We start from the raw sequence: 21,281 nt of genomic DNA, 5'->3' as shown, positions 1-21,281 counted from the left end.
GCCATGCAGTGGGCTCCACGCGGAGGGAAGCATGAAAACAGAGGCCCCGAAACGGGACGCGCTTGGCCCTGGTGAGGCACAGCCAGCCAGTCAGTGTGGCTAAAGGGCTGGATTGTGTCACCTGCAGAGAGCCGAGGGGAGAGAGGGCTGGGAGCTGATCCCAGAAGGGGGCAGGGGCCAGACTGTATGGGACCATGGGCCACAGAGAGGGGCTGGTGACAGGAGGGGCTGGTGGGTTTGAAGGAGGAGAGAGAGCAGCGGAAGAGGCAGAGCAGTCCCTGTCCCGGAGTTAACAGGCTGGTGGGGAGCAGCTGATAGTAAACCAGGTGGGAACACGTCACTTTTTTGTCATGTCACTAAGCCCTCATCTGCAAGGGCCAGGAGAGGTCAACCTGCCTGGCTGCTCCTCTGAGCTGTGTGCTCTGCCAGCCCTTCCCACACCTGCCAACCCACCAGGGGAACACCTGTAAGCAGCTCCGGTGCCCTGCGGCCTCCTGAAGCAGCCACTGGGCCAGTGGGAGCCCAGAGTGAGGAGCAAGGCTGTTCTGGGAGGCTGTGGCCCCCGGCATCCCTGGGTCATTTCCGGGGAACAGCTCTGCTCTGGGTGCTGCTGGTCCACTTACAGTGTATGGAGAGGGTGGTCTTGTAGGCGAGTTTTGGACACCCTGCCCATCATGGCAGATTCTATCTATCTCTAGAAGCAGCTGTTGCCATGGGCAGGGTCCACGAGGAACTAACCACAGCAACGTGGCACCTCAAAGCCACAGAGAGCTCAGGCTAGAGTCTAGACCTGGCCATGCCTGCCCACCACCCCCACATACTGGCCGCCACTGACCCCCCTCCTTGGCCAGGCTCACGCACAGTCCCTTGTGAAGCTGAACATTCTGTGAGGGTGACAGCCATCAACATAAAACCAGCCAATAAATAGAACTTGTGATTTTTTTTTTTTCTAAGCCAAATGGAAGAAGAAAAATACACCAAAGTGGCTAGTTACCTATTAGCCCTGATTTATACACTACTTTAATATCTCCTCCAAGGAAATGAAAGGCATATTTTCATCAAATATAATCGTTTATAGCTTCTAAAGGGGAGACAAACTGCTCTATGACAATTACCTGGGTCCGCAGATAAAATCGGAAGATGTGTCCTAATAAAACACCCTTGTCTGGCAGCTACCCCAAGGCATGCAGCCAGAGCTGTTTTCCTCCTTGTGAATTATTCCCCAGGCAGAAGCAAGGACTCCATGCACTGTGCGGCCTATGGGGAGGGGCACCATTGTGGAGGGTGGGAAGTGGTCATGCCCCAGCACCCACGGGCCCTTGATGGCAGCGGTGAGATGTCACAGCATCAGAGGCCAACCCGGGCCAGGTTTCTGATGACCAAATCACCCTCCATTGCCCAGCTCCCGCTCTGGCACTACTCTTTGGCTTCTGTAAAACTCTGAGTAGGAGGAGGGTGGTGAAATTCAGCGGATATGCAACCAACCTAAATCTGTCACCTGGGTACACGGTCCTTGGACACACATCTTGCTCACTTGGTGACAGAAATTTAGCCGAGGGATGCTGCTTAAGGTCTTCTGGGTTCTCAGTTCCTTTGTGTTCCCTTGTCAAAGTGCCATGGACTAAACCACCAAGTATCTAGGGCCCTAGAGGGACTTTCCTTGTCGTCCCGTGTTCAGAGAAGGGAGAAGGCCTTTGATGGGCTCTGTTCCAAGGCTGAGCAGAGAACAAATGCAGGCTCATTCTTCACTCAACAATACTGAGTAGGGGCACAGAGCTAGGCACCGAGATACAGGGTGAACAGCACACAAGGTTCCCACACAGGCAACCCTCTTTGCAGGGGAGAAAGACTATGACCAGGCACACAAAGGCATCAGCCAGGTAAGGAACCGCAGTGCTGTGGATAAACTGAACAAGGCCAGGCCGGGCGCAGTGGCTCATGCCTGTAATCCCAGCACTCTGGGAGGCCAAGGCGAGTGGATCATGAGGTCAGGAGATTGAGACCATCCTGGCTAACACGGTGAAACCCCATCTCTACTAAAAATAGAAAAAATTAGCCGGGCGTGGTGGCGGGCGCCTGTAGTTCCAGCTACTCGGGAGGCTGAGGCAGGAGAATGGCGTGAACCCGGGAGACGGAGCTTGCAGTGAGCTGAGACTGTGCCACTGCACTCCAGCCTGGGCGACAGAGCAAGACTCCGTCTCAAAAAAAAAAAAAAAAGGAACCAGGCCAATGCAGAGCAGGGACAGAGGGGCAACCCTAACCAGGAGCTGATCCGAAAAGGCCTCTGAAGAGGTGGCACACGGACTATGCTTGAGCCGTTAGCGGGAGGCAGCTACCAACATCCCGGGACAGACATCCAGTGCAAGGCCCTGAGGCAGGGAAGGCCGCAGTGATTTACCGGAGTGGGTCTCAAAGTGTGGTCTGGAAATCCTTGTTTTCATAAAAATAGTAAGACATTCTTCTTCTATGTTCATTTTCCCAGGGGTGTACTGAGGAGTCTTCCAGAGGCCACAGAATGCATGCTCTCACAACATATCGAAAACAGAAGCAAAGAGGAGAATCCAGATGTCTTCTATTAAGCCAGGCAGTAAAGAGACTTGCAGAAATGTGCACGATAAATTATTTTGTATGTTTATTGTTCATAGAAAACTATGTTAGTTATGCATATATGCAATGGATTTATTCAATGAATAGATATTAAAAGCATTTCTTAGTTTTAATTTCTAATGTCATAAATATCTATAAATATAATCTACCTAAATGAAATCTCTTTAAGTTCTGTAATACTTTTTAAGCACATAAACAAACACGGGAGTGCTGAGGCTAAAACTCTGAGAAATGCTGGCTTAGAGGAGCAGCAGGGACTGGCAAGGCTGGGATCGGGGCTAGAGTGAGCTTGGGATCGGGGGAACTTCATCTGAGAGGCCAGTTGGGGCTGGATCTCACAGTCATCACCCAAGATCAGAAGGAGAGATGTGGATTTTGTTCTAAGTGCAACAGGAAACTACCAAAAAGCTGGAGGCAGGGGTATGACGTAATCTGATTGAAGTACTAGAAGGATCCCACTGGCTGAATGGAAGCTGGGGATCCTGAGAAGGCTTCTGTTGCAATCTTGGGAGATCTGGGAGAGGAGATCTCAGATCTCATTATTTTCCTGAGGCCAAGCAGGCTGGTGGGTGTGGAAGTGGGGTGAAAAGATTTAAGAATGATTCCAAGATGCTGAGTGGCTGCTGCTGTGGGGGAACCCTGACTACTGAGAAGGGGATGGGGCAGCCTATGCTCCCACCATGCCAAGGCTCAGGGATTTCAACTTGCTCTTTGGGACACAGCTCTTGTGCCAAGCCAAGGTGGAAGGGCAGTGAGGCCTCCCTCTTTGCAGGGGTGGGGGGATAAATAAGAATGTCCCCATCTCACTCCTCATAGCTGAGTGGCACTACCAGGGGCAGTCAGGGGAGACAGCCAAGGGGTGGAGGCTGCCTTCAGCAGCCACCTCTGACTTGCTGTTGTCCCAGTTGGCACAGCCGCACACTTGCTGACCCTGGGACCAGCAACAGGACATGGGGCATCCCAGCTGTGCCAACTTCCCTGCCAGGCAGGCCCAGGTTCTGGAGCCAGGCCACATTCCCAGCATTTGATGTTCTCACCCCTCCACTGGACGGCCAGGCAGGGTAGAAGAGGTAAGCAATAAGTTATCCTAAAGAATTCTGCAAACAGAGAAATGATCATGTAGATGCCGAAGAATGTGCCACTTGACTCTATTTATTTACTTACATTCTATCTCATTCCAAAAGGAATCGGAGCGGAGATAAGGCCTGGGTTTTTCTCCTTAACCAGTAAGTTCCGAAACTGAAAGACGCCTCAGTGAGCCTAAAGAAGTCATTTCTTACCAGGTCAATTTGTTCTCAGTTAACTTAGACTCAGTCATACTTTATATTTACTTAGCAATCACGGCTACAGAACACGAAGCAACCCGCAGAATTTTTAAGCAAAGAATCCTCCAGGCGCTGAAATAGGCAGAAGCATCTCACATTTCATCACTGAAAATAGAGGCGGTGCCACAATCAGTCTCTCAGCCTAAGATTGTTTTTTTCTTTTCTTTTTGAGACAGGGTCTCACTCTGTTGCTCAGGTTGGAGTGCAGTGGTACAATCACAGCTCACTGCAGCGTCAACCTCCTGGGCGCAAGTGACCCTCCCACCTCAGCCTCCTGAGTGTAGCTGAGACCACAGGTGCGCACCACCATGCCCAGCTAATTTTTTATTTATACTAGAGATGAGGTCTTACTATGTTGCCCAGGCTGGTCTCAAACTCCTGGGCTCAAGCAATTCGCCTGTCTTAGCCTCCCAAGCTGCTGGGATTACTGGCATGAGCCACCACACCCAGCCCTAAGACTGGTTTTAAGAAAGAAACCAATCACAAGCTGTGGGTGGCAGAGTGAATTGGTGTACTGTCTTCTAGACTTCATGTTGGGACTATGTATACGAAGATTAAAAACCTGCCCCTTTGGCAAATTCACTGCTAGGAATTTATCACACAGACATGCAAGATTTGCACAATTACACAAAGATACCCTAAGGATGCTCACTGTGATACTGTAAGACCAAAACACTGGAAATGACCCAAATATGAAACAGCAAAAAAGATTTTTTTGCCCATCCATATGACAAAATACCATATAACAGTTAAGGAGAACTAGGTTGATTTATATGTGTTAATGTGTGACACTTTCTATTAAGGAAGAAGAAGCAAGGTGCAGCATCAGACATATGGTATACCCCATGTGTAAAAAACAAACATATGCATAACATACAAAGAAATATTTCTGGAAAGAGAGGCAAGAAACTGTTAACAATAGTTACTTCTGAAGCAAAGTAGACTTGTTTTTCATTTGATCATCTCCTGTCTGGATTTTAAAAAATCATATGCCTACAGTATATACATATAAATAACAAATTCATCAAATCAAATAATGAAACTAAAATAAATCAGGTAGGGGAACCAGGACTCGGGTTTTGAGCAGGATCATATGGCTGCGTTTTGTTCTTAAATCAATAACTGCTTTTGAAAACATTTCACAAAACTTGCAACTTAAGTTTGAAGCCCTACATGGGGAGGGGTTTAGTTGTGAATGAGAGCTTGGCCAGCGTTCTAAAGTTTTGCAATCAAAAGAAAGGCTCTCTTTCGAGGGATCGGGGTGCATACGGATTTACTTAAAGCAGACATGTCAGAACAGGAAGGGGAGAACTCAGTCTCCTGGAGAAGTGGTCCTTTCCGCTCTGACAAATCAGCAATGAACTTTCCACTCAATCTTCTGTTTTGGGAGGAGGGGCGGAGGACGGTTAGAGATGACCTTTGGCAAAAGTGGGAGGAGATGCCCTCATATGGAAGGAGTGGACAAAGAAGGCCCTGCTGTCCACAGGTCAGCTGTCCACTCCTTCAGAAGTCTCACTTCTTCAGGGGGTTGTAATCGGAACCAAACACACTCTCTCTTTCTAGTCATCTTACATGGAGAAGGAAACTACTCTCCCACAACTTCATCACTAATCATTTAAATGTTTCCAAGAAATTTCCAAGAAACTTCTTAGTCAGTTCTGAGAAGTTCTTCCACATACCCAACACATCTCTGGAAAACCAAACCAAACACTAAAGGGAAAGTCAAAATTTATTTTGGGGGCTGTGTTTAATCTCGTGCTGCGCTTTGATAAATTCTAAGAAGCCAGTGCTGCCAGCCGACTGGGCTTCTGAGAGAGGAAGGGCAGCTCACACAGGCTCCACAGAGAGAAAGCCCTTGAACGCCCACCATGACGAACGAGCTGCGGAGCAGGGCAGGGGGCTGGCTCACCTGGCACCTTGTCCACTGACGCAAACACGGAGCGCTGCACTGTGGGGTCGCTGCTGCCCCGGCGCCCCTGGTCGTAGAAGCGGAAAGGCAGGTGCTGAGTGGAGGTGGAGGAGCCGAGTCCAAAGCCCAGGACTTCAGTGGTGGGCTGGATTGGGAGGTCCAGGAGGGCTACGGTCAAACAATAGCATGGTTCACTCTGAGCATGTGGGATAGAGGGGGGTGGTGAGAATTTGTGGGGGGACATTGTAGTGGCTGTGGCCCTGCCAGGCACGTCACTTAGGAGATGCCAAGTGGGCAGCAGGCAGCCTTGAGCTGGAGAGAACAGTGGAACATCAAAGATCCCACTGAGGCTCAAGGCACAAGCAGATGCCAAGTGAGGGCTTCAGGCCAAGGCTGGAGACCAAGGAGAAAGGGGTACGAGCCCGGGCTCCTTGAGTGGAATGGATGCTAGGTCAATTTCTACTTTGGATTCTCAGCTTCCATGTGTAAAGGACCCTGACAAAGGCTGTTTCAGACTGCAAGCGAGTGGGGCTGAGTCTGCCCAGAGAGTTCACACATATATGTGTGTACATATATCTGCACGTGTGAAGGAGCATGTGAAAATATGTATGTGCATGTACATGTGTAACTATGAGTGGGTGTTTATCTGTCTCAGCCACTATCCTCCCTTCCATAAATAAATCTCCCAATATATCCATTTAGAGGGGCTTTTTAAAATCAATTTAAGAAATACCCAAGGCGTTAGTTCTAACAGCCACTTTACAGCATAATTCTCAATTTTCAAATGAAGTATTTGGCCTTCATGCCAGCTGTGAGAAATTGCTTTACATGGGCGGGGGGTGTAGGGGAAACAACTCCCTGAAAATAAATCTTAAAAGAAAGAGCTGAATGATTTAAGTCACTTTGCACATTACAAAATGCTTCAGTAATGATTTTGTAGGCCAAGTTTCAGCTAAGTGAGAAATGAGACGGGGACGACGTGGGACGCGGGACTGTGCAAATCAGCACAGTAAATCATCGCATCGGTAATGCCCAGAAACTGGCCCTCTGAGGGTTTATTTTTGAGACAGGGTCTCACTCTGTCTCCTAGGCTGGAGTGCAGTGGTGTAATCATGGCTCACTGTAACCTCTACCTCCCAGGCTCAAGTGATCCTCCCGCCTCAGCCTCCCGAATAGCTGGGACTACAGGCGTGTGCCACCACGCCTGGTTCATTTTTGTATTTTTTTGTAGAGACAGGGTCTTGCCATGTTTCCCAGGCTGGTCTCAAACTCCTGGGCACAAGTGAGTCACCTGCCTTGGCCTCCCAAAGTGCTGAGATTACAGACATGAACCACCGTGCCTGGCCAAGGGCTTATTTTAAAGTTATGCCTTGAGAAAGCATGCCCACATCCCCAGGTGGGCTTAAAATCCTCTCAGCAGCCACCAGGATGACCACTGGTGCCTGAACTGAATGGCACTGGGTATCTTGAGAAAGACTGTTTGAAATTTTAGGAGTTGACAGAATGCCTTCCCCCCACGCCGAGGAGAAAGCCCTGCCTTCCTGCCCAATGAACGCATCTCTCTCATTTCTGTGCCTTTGCTTCTAAGAAATCTTGGCCTTCCTAACACTAGGCAGTGTTGGGCTTCCTCAGAAATTCACCACAATCCCCGTGAAATGTAAAATGACTTCCTTCCAAGGGTTCCAGCCTTTCACCAAGTAGGGCTGCCTCTTATAAGAACTGGGAAGGTGAAGGAGGAAGGGGTAAGCTTTAGAGCAGGAAGTTCTGCCTGTGGGTTCTGCCTGCATCACTTTGGGCAAGTCCCTGAGCCTCAGTTTCCTTCTCCGTAAAATGGGCAGAGCAGGCCCTACAGAACTTCAGAGTTGTTTTAAGGATCGGAGGTGGCAGAGGAATGTCAAAGCACTTTGTTAACATATGCTTGAGAATTTCAGTGTGAAGGGCTGAGAAGAGTGGTCCCACACTGGTATCTACTTATTGCTGACCTCCTGCCTGCTAGGGAGGGCTCCTCTTCTCTTCCATGCAGCCCTAGAAACTCATCAGAAACCAAACACCCAGGAAATGGGACTTCTTTGTACCCACATAAAACAATTCCTGAGTCATAGGTATCTTCTTCTTTGCTATGGGGGTTCTCAAGGTCAATGTGAGAACTACAGATAGTCCTGCCCCGCCAAGTGCTCAGAGGATGCCTTGCCAGGGTCCGGCCACTCACCAGCTATTCTCTGCATCTTCATGCGCCTTGCCTGGATGCGGCCTTTGGCCAGGCGCTGCTTGGCGATGATGCAGCGGATGTGGTCTGAGAAGATGAAGGTGGCCTGGAGGATGGGGAAGGGCTTAGAATGGGGGCTGGAAGCAGGCTTGTGGATGGTGATGTTCAGGGCACGGCTGTCATCCTCCACGCCAGTCACCTGCATGTCCTGCACAGTGAGAAGCAAAGGAAAGGGCATTCGTTGGGTTTGGGAGGAGAGTGGCTAGGAGCTGTGGCATCATGAGGCATCTAGAAAGAGGTCTCCAAATTCAATGCTTTTGATCTAAGATCAACAGCCTCCCAAGTCCAACAGAGTCATGGATGGGCACAAGGCAGACCAGGCCCAGTGGGAGAAGACAGTGTAGGAGGAGGCACAGAGTACCCCAAAGGAGCGGATGCTGGTGGTGGTGGCTCGTGCCCGTTTTCCATGAGGACTTGGGTCAGCTCATGAATAACAGGGTACCCCACACAAGCCTCTTCAAGGGGCCACAGGAAACACAACAGGCAAACTCTTACTTCTGAGAAGCCAGAGATAATGAACCAAAATTACTACTACCATCTGGCATGATCTTAGATATAGTTCCGCATCTACTCATCAATTTCTTCCTTATTTCTTCTAAGAAGGGGACATCGTTGGCAACCATTTGTTTGTCTTTGAGAAACTTCTGGTCCCCAAAGGGAAAAGTTAAGGGACAGGGGCTGGGCATGGTGGCTCATGCCTGTAATTCCAGCACTTTGGGAGGCTGAGGTGGGGGGATCACAAGGTCGGAGTTCGAGACCAGCTTGGCCAACAAGGTGAAACCCAGTCTGTACTAAAAACATAAAAATTAGCCAGGCGTGGTGGCGTGTGCCTGTAGTCCCAGATACTCAGGAGGCTAAGGCAGGAGAATTGCTTGAACCAGGGAGGCAGAGGTTGCAGTGAGCAGAGATCGAACCACTGCACTCCAGCCTGGGCGACAGAGTGAGACTCTGTCTCAAATTTAAAAAAAAAGAAAAAAGAAAAAAAGAAAGGAATAGGGAAAGTCACTGAGCAGAGATTTGAAGGAAGCTGTGTTTTGAAGGTGGAGAAGAAACGAACATGTAGTGAATTTTAAAAAAGACAAACCCAGTCTAAAACCTCAGAACGGATTCTGCATAGAGAATCTGCTCCCATGAAGGTTTGAGGTGATCTGATAGAAAAGCCTGAGAGGGGAGGAACACAAAAGTCAGAAATGTTAAAGGAGGTGGGGACAACACTGGAAAAGGCTCACAGCGGAATTGTGGTTCTCAGGCATTACATTTGGCATGGGCTCTTTGGAGCTAACACCCCCATCAAAACGTGACAGTAAGGATTAGATGAGGTATTCTACATTTAAAGCAGGGAGTGTGGTATAGTAAAGACCTGACAAATAGTACCCATTGGAAGACGGCCAAAAAAAAGGTTTATGTGGCTTTCATTGTCTGATGGAAGACACATATTAATTCTTCGGTGGAGGAAAACACTTGCCTGACACTAAATTCTAATGGAAATTAATCATAAGCCTAGGTAAAGCCTAGATAGATAAGCATAAGTCAGTTAATGGACAATGTCTTACATGGAGTGTTTTGTTTTGTTTTTTTTTCAGATGGAGTCTCACTCTGTCGCCCAGGCTGGAGTGCAGTGGCGCAACCTCGGCTCACTGCAAGCTCTGCCTCCAGGGTTCACGCCATTCTCCTGCCTCAGCCTCCCGAGTAGCTGGGACTGCAGGTGCCCGCCAACATGCCCGGCTAATTTTTTGCATTTTTAGTAGAGATGGGGTTTCACCGTGTTAGCCAGGATGGTCTCAATCTCCTGACCTCGTGATTAGCCCGCCTGGGCCTCCCAAAGTGCAGGGATTACAGGCGTGAGCCACCGCGCCTGGCCCATGGAGTGTTTTTTTAAATGAAAGATTCTTCTAAAGTTGTTTCTTACATTATACTTTGTAAAAGACACTTTTACAATAGACAGATGCTAAAGAAGAGGAGGTTGGGGAAGAGGCTGTAACAGCAGCTTCAAGTATGTAGGTGGTTCTTGCAGAGAGCAGGACACAGACAGCAGGTCAGGCTGTGGCGAGGCAGAGGTGGGGCAGCCTGAGCAAGGCCCTTCCAGAAACCAGGGCTGGCTGGCAAAGAAATGGACTGCCTTGAAGTAGGGCAAAGCTCAGGCGTGAAGTGTCGGCTGGACATCCAGGGACAAAGGGTATGGCAGAGGGGTGAGCTGGGAGGCTGCTTTCAACCCTTCTGATTCTTTGCTTTATTCACTCAAAGAGCTGGTACTAGTCATCTATCACGTGGACAAACTTTTTTTTTTTTTTTTAGACAGGGTCTCACTGTGCCACCCAGGCTGGAGTGCAGTGGCGTGATCTCAGCTCACTGCAACCTCTGCCTCCTGGGTTCAAGCGATTCTCGTGCCTCAGCCTCCTGGGTAGCTGGGATTACAGGTGCCTGCCACCATGCCCAGCTAATTTTTGTATTTTTAGTAGAGACAGGGTTTTACCACGTTGGCCAGGCTGGTCTCGAACTCCTGACCTCAAGTGATCCACCTGCCTTGGCCTCCCAAAGTGCTGGGATTACGGACACGAGCCACCACGCCCGGCCCACATTGGCAAACATTAAAAACAAAAAAGAATCAAACAAAAAAACCCCAAAACCCAAGCCCCAGCTTGGTACTTGGCAAGTTAGAGCCTAGCTCTGCTGGAGTGACGCTGAGCAGAAGGGAATTCTCAAAAATGCCAGTGGCGACAATCATTTTAGAGTGGTATTTGGCAGTGTCTACTAACACTTAAAATTAGTACACCCCAGCTTCTTGGTATCTGCCTAGGGAAATCTTGCCCAAGTGCATAAAGGAGTGAGAGTGATTCCGTTCATGGCAGTACCATCTGGAAAGGCAGAAAACTGGAAATAGTCGACAGGGCATGGGTTAAACATGCCTTGCTATAGTCACACAGCAGTGAAAAAGAATACCAGGAGGTCTGCGTGTACTAACGTCGCTGGCTCTCCAAGACATAGTATTGAATGAAAAAAGCAAAGTTTAGAACATATTCAATGTGATATCATAAAAAACACGCACATACACTCTCAAGTATATGTATATAATTTAAAAAAATAGTACATGTAGTTACATTTATATATGCATTTGGCAGAAAAACAGATCTGGAAAGGTCACACTGATAATAAAGGTTATCTCCTGTGGAGGGGAAGTGTAAGAATTGAGGGTTTTGGTCAAAAAGGATTTTGCTCTATATCTGAGCATTTATGTGATATTTTAGCTTTTTTTGGGGGTGACAATTTGTTGACATATACCTTGTATAATATCATTAGAAATTAATGATAAAGATGATAATTGTGTGTGTGTGTGTGTGTGTGTGTGTGTGTTTGTAGCCAACTGAGAAGAGATTCCAGAGCTCCTGGCCATCTTACCTGCAATAGGCCTGCAAACTTGACTACTCCCCAGCCAAGCCTGGACACATCAGGCTCCACCAAACTCATCTGGTAAATATCTACAGCCAGGAATCGCTGGACCATGCCGCCGTCCTTGGTGATCACTGTACATGCAATCAAGTCGCTGTTATCTGGGAGGAGGAAGGTGAGAAGAGAATGAGGCATAGTCTGGCTGCCGGGGGTGATAGAGACACCAAAGCTGACTCTCATTCTACCAGGAGCAGAGCTCAGTGGTTAGAGCCCAGGCCTAGAGTCACACAGACCTAGGTCTGAGTCCCTTCTCTGCCAGTTATGCTGGGAAAGTTTCTTTGTCTCTCTGGATCTCAGATCCCTCATCTGGATAATAAAGATAATGCCCACTCCCTCAAACTGCTACTAGTAAGAACTGATATAAAGCATATAAAGTACATAAAGCATCTGTCCATTGCTTACTGCATGTTAGGTGCTCAAACCGTAGCTTAAAAACAACCAGCATGGCTGGGTGCAGTGGCTCATGTCTGCAATCCCAGCACTTTGGGAGGCCGAGGCAGGTGGATCACCTGAGGTGAGGAGTTCGAGACCAGACTGGCCAACATGGTGAAATCCCGTCTCTACTAAAACTACAAAAGATTAGCTGGGTGTGGTGGAAGGCACCTGTAATCCCAGCTACTTGGGAGGCTGAGGCAGAAGAATTGCTTACACCTGGGAGGTGGAGGTTGCAGTGAGCCGAGATCGCACTATTGCACTCCAGCCTGGGCAATAAGAGCAAAACTCCGTCTCAAAAAACCAAACCAAACCAAAACAACAACAAAACAATCAGCAACCCAAGAAAGAAACTGAAGATGACACAAACAAGTGGAGAAACACCCAACGCTCACGGATCAGAAGAAATGATATCGTTAAAGTGATCACGCTACCCAAGGTGATGTACACATTCAATGCAAATTCCTATCAGAATACCAACTTTTTCACAGTATTAGAAAAAAATCCTAAAATTCATATGGCACCAAAAAAGAGCCCAAATAGCCAAAGCAAACCTGAGCAAAAAGAGCAAAGCTAGGCCAGGTGTGGTGGCTCACACCTATAATTCCAGTACTTTGGGAGTCCAAGGAGGGAGGATTGCTTGAGCTCAGGAGCTGGAGACTAGCATGGGCAACATGGCAAAACCCCACCTCTACAAAAAATGCAAAAAATTAGTTGAGTGTGGTGGCCCACACCTGTAGTCTCAGCCACTCAGGAGGCTCAGGTGGGAGGATGGCTTGAGCCCAGTGGGGTTTAAGGCTGCAATGAGCCATGATCACGCCACTGCACTCCAGCCTGTGTGACAGAGACCTGGTCTCAAAACAAACAAAAAAAGAGCAAAGCTGGAAGCATCACACTACCTGACTTCAAATTACAAGGCTCTAATAACCAATACAGCATGGTACTGGTATAAAAACAGACATATAGGCTGGGTGCTGTGGCTCATGCCTGTAATTCCAGCACTCTGGGAGGCCGAGGTGGGCAGATCACTTGAGGTCAGGACTTGAAGGCCAACTTGGCCAACATGGTGAAATACTGTCTCTACCAAAAACTAAAACAAATTAGCTGAGCGTGGTGGTGTGTGCCTGTAGTCTCAGCTACCCCGGAGGCTGAGGTGGAGAATCGCTTGAACCTGAGAGGCAAAGTTGCAGCGAGCCAAGATTGCACCACAGCACTTCAGCCTGGGTGACAGAATGAGACCCTGTCTCAAAAAATAACAAAAAGAAAAACACATGGACCAACAGAACAGAATAGAGAGCCCAGAAATAAAGTCACATATTTACAGTCAAGTGATCTTCAACAAAACTGGTAAGAACACACACTGGGGAAAGAACACCATCTTCAGTAAATGGTGCTGGGAAAATTGGATAATCATATGCAAAAGAATGAAACTGGATCCCTCTTTCTTGCTGTATACAAAACCAACTCAAGATGGATTAAAGACTTAAATATAAGGCCCAGAACTATAAAAATTCTAGAAGAAAATCTAGGTGAAAACTCTCTGGACATTGGTCTATGCAAAAAGTGTATGACTAAGACCTCAAAAGCACAGGCAACAAAGCCAAAAATAGACAAATGGAACTTACTTAAACCAAGAACCTCAGTAACATTTCTGTGCTTCTTTAAAGACTGATGGCAGTTTACACTTGTGATGGTTAAACTGAGTTCACCTAATTAAGTAAATGGTTAAACTGAGTTCACCTAGTTAAGTAAAGACAGTAAAGCAAGAGTCCCCTGAGCCACGAGAGAATCACCAAGCCCTCAACTCAGCGTATGACAATTTAGAGCCAAGCCCTGCACTGTTGTATGTGGATATGCATTGGATGTGTATGGCACTCGGCCCTTCAGAACCAGTTTTCCCATTTGTAAAATGAGAATTATGTCCCTTATCTTGAATTGGCATCAAACAAGAAACGGCGGGAAAAGCATGGGGTCTTGTGCATAGGAGTCCTCTGCATATGCCAGGTTCCTTCTCTTACTTGAAAGTTGTCCCTAGCTGGGTGTGGTGGCTTGTGCCTGTAATCCCAGCACTTTGGGAGGCTGAGATGGGAGGACTGCTTGAGACCAGGAGTTCAAGACCAGCCTGGGCAACACAGTGAGACCCTGTCTCTACAAAAAGCAGAAAAAAAATTAGCCTCCCAGCTACTTAGGAGGCTGATGTGAGAGGACTGCTTCAGCCAAGGAGGTAGAGGCTGCAGTGAGCCATGAGTGTACCACTGTATTCCAGCCTAAGTGACAGAGCGAGAACCTGTCTAAAAAAAAAAAAAAAAGAAAAAGAAAAAGAAAAAGAAAGTTATCCCCAAATTTAATGTCTGATTTAATGCCTACCCTTGACTAGGAAATCACCAGAGTAACATAGGACCATTAGATCTACGGTCTGCTGGTGTATGTAATCCTCTGCCACTTACGTTTTAAATGAGAGAGCTCAGTCCGGAAACAACCTAAATGTCCCCAAACAGGAGAACTATTTGAGTACATTTTTTTCCCACCAGATGCAAAATTATACACCCATTTAAAAATTGTTTAACCAAACTGTGGACAGTGGTTCCCCATGAGGAGCGAGGTGAGAACTGGGGGTAGGAGTGTGTATGTGGGAGAAGTATTAAGGGGAGAACTTTCATTTTTGTTCTATGTTCTACTCTACTGTTTAAAATTATTTCAAAATGAGAAAAGTATTCAAAGACATACTTTTGAAACACATATAATAAGCCCAAGTTAAAAATCATGTTTTACAAATAATTGCAATGACTGTGGAAAACGTACTTTTAAATGAAAGAGGATAAAAATGTTATTACCATGAGTTTGATTTGTTTTAAAAAAAAGTATCCCTACAAAGAAACACTAGTACAGAGAAAATGTGCCAAAACATTAACAACTCTCTGATTAGAAGATGGTAGGTGAGATGTTTTGTTGTTTCTTCACAGTTTTATTAAAGTATAATTTACATACCATAAAGTTCCCCTATTTTAAGTATACAGTTTACCTATTTTAAGTGTACAGTTTGAGTTTTAGTAATTTTTTCTTTTTCTGAGCATAGTACCCAATAGTTTTTCAACCCTTGTCACCCCTCCGCCCGCCTTTGGCAGTACACAGTGTCTCCTACTGCCATCTTTATGTCCATGAGTATCCAATGTTTAGCTCCCACTTATAAGTGAGAACATGTGGTATTTGGTCTTCTGTTCCCACACATTAATTCGCTTAGGCTGCCAGCTGCATCCATGTTGCTGCAAAGGACATGATTTTGTTCTTTTTTACGGCTGTGTAGTATTCCATAGTGTATATGTACTACATTTTCTTCATCTAGTTCACCACTGATGGGCACCTGGGTTGACTCCATGAGTTCACTATTTTGGATAGTGCTGAGTTTTAGTACATTTACAGCTATGCATTACTACATCCCAGTTGTGGAATACTTCCACCACCCCAAAAGGTTCTGTTGGGAGCACTTTAACCAGATATTTGGCTCAACTTTATTGGGGGAGGAGAAGGGTAACATGGATGGTATCAATTCTGGCCAAAACACGCAATAACAAACTTGGGCTCATGATTGAGGACTTCCAAGGACTTCCCCCCTCTCCTTTTTCAATTTTCATCCTGATCTAAAAGCACAGATTTTTAATCTAGATAAACTTCTCTTTCCTTTTTCGGGTAACCCCCAGCAACATACGTCTCGGTTCAATCCTCCAACAGTGTAAACTGTCTGAGATTCTGGTTTCATCTGGATGTCGCCCAGTTGGTCTTCTCGGTCTTTACAGGCCTTGTGTTTCCCTCTATTCTCTCTAGCACATGACCCCTGAAGTCAGCTAGGTGCCCCCATAGCAAATCCCAGCACCGGATAGGCTTTATTGAATTTGTACCTTTTTTTTTTTGACTGTCTCGCTGTGTTGCACAGGCTGGAGGGCAGTGGCACGATCTCAGCTCACTACAACCTCTGCCTCCCAGGTTCAAGTGATTCTCCTGCCTCAGCCTCCCTAGTAGCTAGGATTATAGGCACATACCACCATGCCTGGCTATTTTTTAATTTTTTTTTATTTTTAGTAGAGACAGGGTTTCACCATGTTGGCCAGGCTGGTCTCAAACTCCTGGCCTCAAGGGATCTGCCTGCCTTGGCCTCCCAAAATGCTGGGATTACAGGCATGCGCTACCACATCTGGCCCAGTTGTACTTTCTTATCTACGGCAAGAATCTTCTTTCCTTTCCAAACAGTCCAGTCAGGTATTTGAAAATATTTTTTAAAAAATATATTTTAGGGCTGGGCACAGTGGCTCATGCCTGTAATCTCAGCACTGTGGGAGGCCAAGGTGGAAGGACTGCTTGAGCCCAAGACTTCATCCTAAGCAACACAGTGAGATCTTGTCTCTAAAAAAAAATTAAAATAAAATATGTGTGTTTTAATATATTATGAAATGTATTATATTAACATAAAATGTATAATAATATGTATATCTCAGAATAAATTTTTAGTTTCATGTTGGATGATCATGTAGATGACTAGTCTTCTACATTATTAAAAAAGGAAGTCATCATATTCATTCTTACAAACATTTTCTTTGTGGTAGTGTAGGGTTTGTTTTCTTTACTCAATACTTAAAACAGGCTGGGGCCGGTGGCTCATGCCTACACTGCAGGCAATTTTGAAGGCTGAGATGGGTGGATCGCTTGGGCCCAGGAGTTCCACACCAGCCTGTGTAACATGGCAAAACCTCATCTCTACTAAAAGTAGAAAAATTAGCTTGCTGTAGTGGCATGTGCCTATAGTCCCAGCTACTCAGGAGGCTGAGGCAGGAGGATCACTTGAGCCCAGGGAGGTTGACGCTATAGAGAGCCGTGATCACACCACTGCACTCCAGTGTGGGCGACAGTGATGAGCCCTGTCTCAAAACAAACAAAACTTACAGCATTTTCTCAATGGGAATCTTTTTAAAAATGCTCTTTAAAAATAGAACAAAAACAATAAACATGTTCTTTCTTTTCTCCTTCTGTCCTCCTTCCCCCTTCTCTCCTTTCCCTTTCCTCACTCTACACAGGACAACTTGACTACCTTCTGTTTCCACATTCACAAAAGAAGTGCATCTGAGAGTTTGACCTGGGAAAACGGACACAGTCATAGGTGTCAGTGTCAGCAGGGTTTGTCCCAGGCAGTGCGACTCCCTCATAGAGCCTGGCTGCCTGAGGGGCTTCAGCGGAAGAAAGACCTGCCACCTCCACCACAAAGAACAAAAAAGGAAGGATAAAACCCCAGAACAGAACAGCTTTCAGAAATGTAATTGAGACTTCAAAGCCCTGTGACAACACAGTGAGAGATTTCATAAGAAAACTAAAATGCGGCCACACCAGTGAGACAGGAAGGATCCCAGGGAGGGAGCCTCTCGCTTTTCAGAGGCTGTGGGGCAGTTAAGGAGAAATGAAGTGGCTTCTACGGATTATAAGCGAATGCCATTCGCAAGGGAGATCAAGGAAATGCTGGTTTTGGGTGACTCCTTTGTGGTTTGCTCAGGTATCATTTTAGGGAACTCCTGTATCCTGCCCCAGTCCTTGGCTGCTCCACACCCTGGCTGTGGAGCCCTGGGGGACACGGGCTAGTCACTTTGGGACTGCCATGGGGTCTTAGGTTGAGGATAAATCCAGGAGAGAATTGCTGAATGGAATCCAACTCGGCCCACCCTCTAAAGCCTCTGCCTGCAGCCTTCATGTGTACATTTTGGCAGCCGGCAGGAGTATGCTGAGTGCTAAGGTACCATGGGAAGGACTTGGTGGCAGGCGGCTCTGTCGTGGTATGTGGCAGCCTCCCTGCCTGACACTCAGGAGTGGCCATGGCAAGGAGAGGCCAGTGCAGGTGATAGGTGACATGAGGCTTCCTGATCATCCATCCACCATCCCCAGATCTCGCTGCCCATCGAATCTCCAATTCTACAGGTGTGGGGCTTAGGATTCTTATTAAAAAAATTATCAGAAGACAATGATCAGATCAATTATCCACGTGATTTAAGAGGCAAAAGATACACTAGTAGATGTGAAGGATTTGCATAGGCCATTCACAGACGAGGGGAGGGGGGAAGCCAGGAATGGGGACTGCCAATACACACACACACACACACACACACACACACACACACACACAGAGCCATCCTTGTGGGAAACCTTGAAACAAATCAAAACAAAATACCATCTTCTGCCCATAGGATTGACAAGAATAAACATGTCTGATAACATCAGGTGTAATGAGGATGCAGAGAAACTGGCATTTCTCAAAAGCTACTAGTGGGAGAATAAATTAGCATAGCCGTTTTGAAGGACAAATTAGCATTATTTATTAAAACCGAAAGTTTCACATTCTATGACCTAGCAATTGGTATGTTCCCAAGAAAAACACTCACACGTGTGGGCCAAGAGACTGTGAAGACTCAATTTTCCAGCAAGGGAAAGTCTAACTAAAATGTGTTTATTCCTTCTGTGTAACACCAAGGAGCAATGACATGGAATGAATTCGCTCTCCAGAGAGTTCAGAAGAGCCAAGTCTCAAGAACATACTGATGAGTAGAAAAAGAAGCTCCAAGGTGATTTTAGTTTTTTTTTTTTTCTTTCTGTTTTTTTCTTTGAGACAGGGTCTCACTCTGTCACCCAGGCTGGAGTACAGGGGCACGATCATGGCTTACTGCAGCCTTGGCCTCCCAGGCTCGAGTGATCCTCTCACCTCAGCCTCCCAAGCTACTGGGACTAAAGGCACACGCCATCCATGCCCAGCTAATTTTTTATTTTTTGTAGAGATGGGGTTGTGCCATGTTGCCCAGGCTGATCTCGAACTCCTGGCTCAAGGGATCCTCCCACCTCAGCCTCCCAAAGTGCTGGAATTACAGGCCGATTTTAGTTTCTACACACTGCTCTGATTTTCCAAAGGGAAAATAGGTATGTTATTTGCACACTTAAAATTGAATAAAGAAACAAGTGAGTCTCTTTCCATAGTTTTACACAAAGGGACTCAGGTCTTTATGAGGCCCAGCCAAGGTTGGGGAGCAGCACTAGGCCAAGCTGCTGGCCAGCTGGGCTCTGCCTGATCATGCAGATGATAGACAATCACTGAGAACCAGGGGATGGCGGGAAGCCAAGAGCTCTCTGACAGCACCCTTGGGACATAGCTGTGGATGTTTCCAAAGTGTGAGTTCTTCTCACAGTCAGACCTGTGAGTTCCAGAGCTCTGGTGTCCAGCTCAGCTCACATGTGCAGGTGCACAGTCTGGTGCCCACCGGGGCCAGGCTCTGTACTAGGCACCAAGTACCCATACTGAGAATGAGGCTTGGCCCCCACCTTGAGGAGTTCAGGGCCCAGGTGGGAGGCTAAAGACCATGAAAGGCCATGCAGATCAAGCCTCCATTCTGGGAAGGGACCAGACCCCACAGGCAAAAGGTAGGATGGCAGATGTCTCCATCATCCCCAGGACCCTGAAGGTATGACATGCCTCCTAGCAGAACCTTGTTCTAAGGAAAGGTGACATGGCCCTCCTACTTCCAGGCACTACCTTTTATTTTTCTTTGGGGAGGGGAGAAAATTTGCTGCATGTCATATGTGTGTATGTATGTATGTATTGATTGAGATAGGTCTGTCACCCAGGTTGGACTGTAATGGTGCAGTCATAGCTTATTGCAGCTTCAAACTCCTGCACCCAAGCGATCCTCCTGACTCAGCCTTCCAAGTAGCTAGGACTACAGGTGTGCCATCATGCCCAGGTAATCTTTTTTTTGTAGAGATAGGGTATTGCTATGTTGTCCAGCCTGGTCTCCAACTCCCGGTCTCAAGCGGTCCTCCTGCCTTGGCCTCCCAAAGTGCTGGGATTACAGGTGTGAGCCACCACACCTGACCCATTCTATTTTATTTGAAAATATTAAACGTATCAACCACTTTCACTAGATAATACATTCCTAGGTTCCCATTTTAAAAGGTATAAAACCTTTTTACAGAGGATAATAAGGGTCTCCTGTCCCCCTCTGCAGAGGCAACCACTGCACGGACTCTTATTACCTGTCCACTGTGCATTTTCAAGCACTCATGGGGCTATGTTCTCCTCTCCCTTTCCTTTCTTAAATGGTGGCATGCCACCCACACTGCCTGCATTGTGCTTTTGACACTTTCTGATGGCACATCGGCACTGAGACACTCCTTGTGATTTTTCATAGCTGCATTCTCTCCCACGGTAGGGAGAACTCTACATCATTTAACAGCTCTCCAACTGGCGGACATTCAGAGAGTTTAGAAGTTTTTGCTACAACATTCAAAGGAACATTCTTATTCATACGCACATGCGAGAGTAAATTCATAGCAGCAAATGAGAGCTTATGCTTAATTTTTCTAAAACATTTGTATTCTATTAAAATAAATTTCAGAAGGAAACTTTGTATCATTACCATGAATGGAAAAACAGAATTACTTACAATCATTAAGGTAAACATGAAAACTGATTAGAGGAGAAAAGACCATTTATTAAATTACAGCCTAATGCCTGCTCTTTTGATAAAAAAGGGAAATCTGAGTTATAGAGGTTCTAAGACAAACTAGTCTGAATCTGAGACCTTCTCCTTGGTGTAACAGCACAGACTAGAGGGGCACTGAAATGGATTTTCTTACGGACTACACTTTCCAAAGATGGCCACAGCAATATTTCTCACCTACATATTCTTCTTATAGTGTGACTTTGACTCTCCTCCCATCAAGTGGTGGGGTCTACCTTTCTCCTTGAACCTGAGTGGGCCTCAGTGACTGTCTAGACCAAAAGAGTTTCAATGGAAGTGATGCTTTGTGATTTCTGAGGCAAGGTCATAAAAATGCTCTTGGAACCTATCCACCATGTTGTGAGGAAGCCCAAGTAGCCATGGAGACACCCACAGAGAGAAACCAAGGTCCAGGCCCACAGCCAGCTCCCAGTCCATACACTCCAGCTGATGCCATGTGGAGCAGAGTTATTCCCATTGAGCCCTGGGCAAATTATACATTTGCCAGCAAAATGAATTTCCATAGTTGTTTTAAGCCATGAAGTTAATTTAAGTGGTTGGTTACTCAGCAATAGATAATTATGATGGTAATTTTAGTGCTATATCCAGGCACATTTAAAATTCTAAAATTCTTTCAGTACCACCAAGAAGCTACATGCTGCATCTGAGAAGACTAGCCCAGAGAAACAACTCAGGATTGGCTGTTTTGGGGACCTTGGAAGATCCTCCGAGTATTAAGCAGAATGAAGGGAAACTAGTACAACCATTTTCCA

General features: G+C 46.6%; 1 protein-coding gene across 6 annotated transcripts in view; it reads right to left on the bottom strand.

The window, feature by feature from the left end:
- LOC105467772 (C-type lectin domain containing 16A) overlaps positions 1-21,281 on the bottom strand; it is a 240,001-nt gene that overhangs the window by 51,636 nt on the left and 167,084 nt on the right. For 5 of the 6 annotated variants that reach the window (XM_011717473.3, XM_071084122.1, XM_024788485.2 and 2 more), the window contains 3 exons: positions 11,504-11,655; positions 8,051-8,255; positions 5,842-6,009 (listed from right to left, as the gene is read on the bottom strand). In XM_011717473.3, coding sequence (XP_011715775.1) covers positions 5,842-6,009; positions 8,051-8,255; positions 11,504-11,655 — 525 coding nt within the window. Of the gene's footprint in view, positions 1-3,651; positions 4,038-5,841; positions 6,010-8,050; positions 8,256-11,503; positions 11,656-21,281 lie in introns of those variants that run through there. The other variant, XM_071084124.1, reaches the window with a different exon arrangement.

The sequence above is a fragment of the Macaca nemestrina genome, chromosome 18, assembly GCF_043159975.1.
Source record: "Macaca nemestrina isolate mMacNem1 chromosome 18, mMacNem.hap1, whole genome shotgun sequence".
Classification (NCBI taxonomy): Eukaryota; Metazoa; Chordata; class Mammalia; order Primates; family Cercopithecidae; genus Macaca; species Macaca nemestrina.
This window is presented reverse-complemented; position numbering and strand designations above follow the sequence as displayed.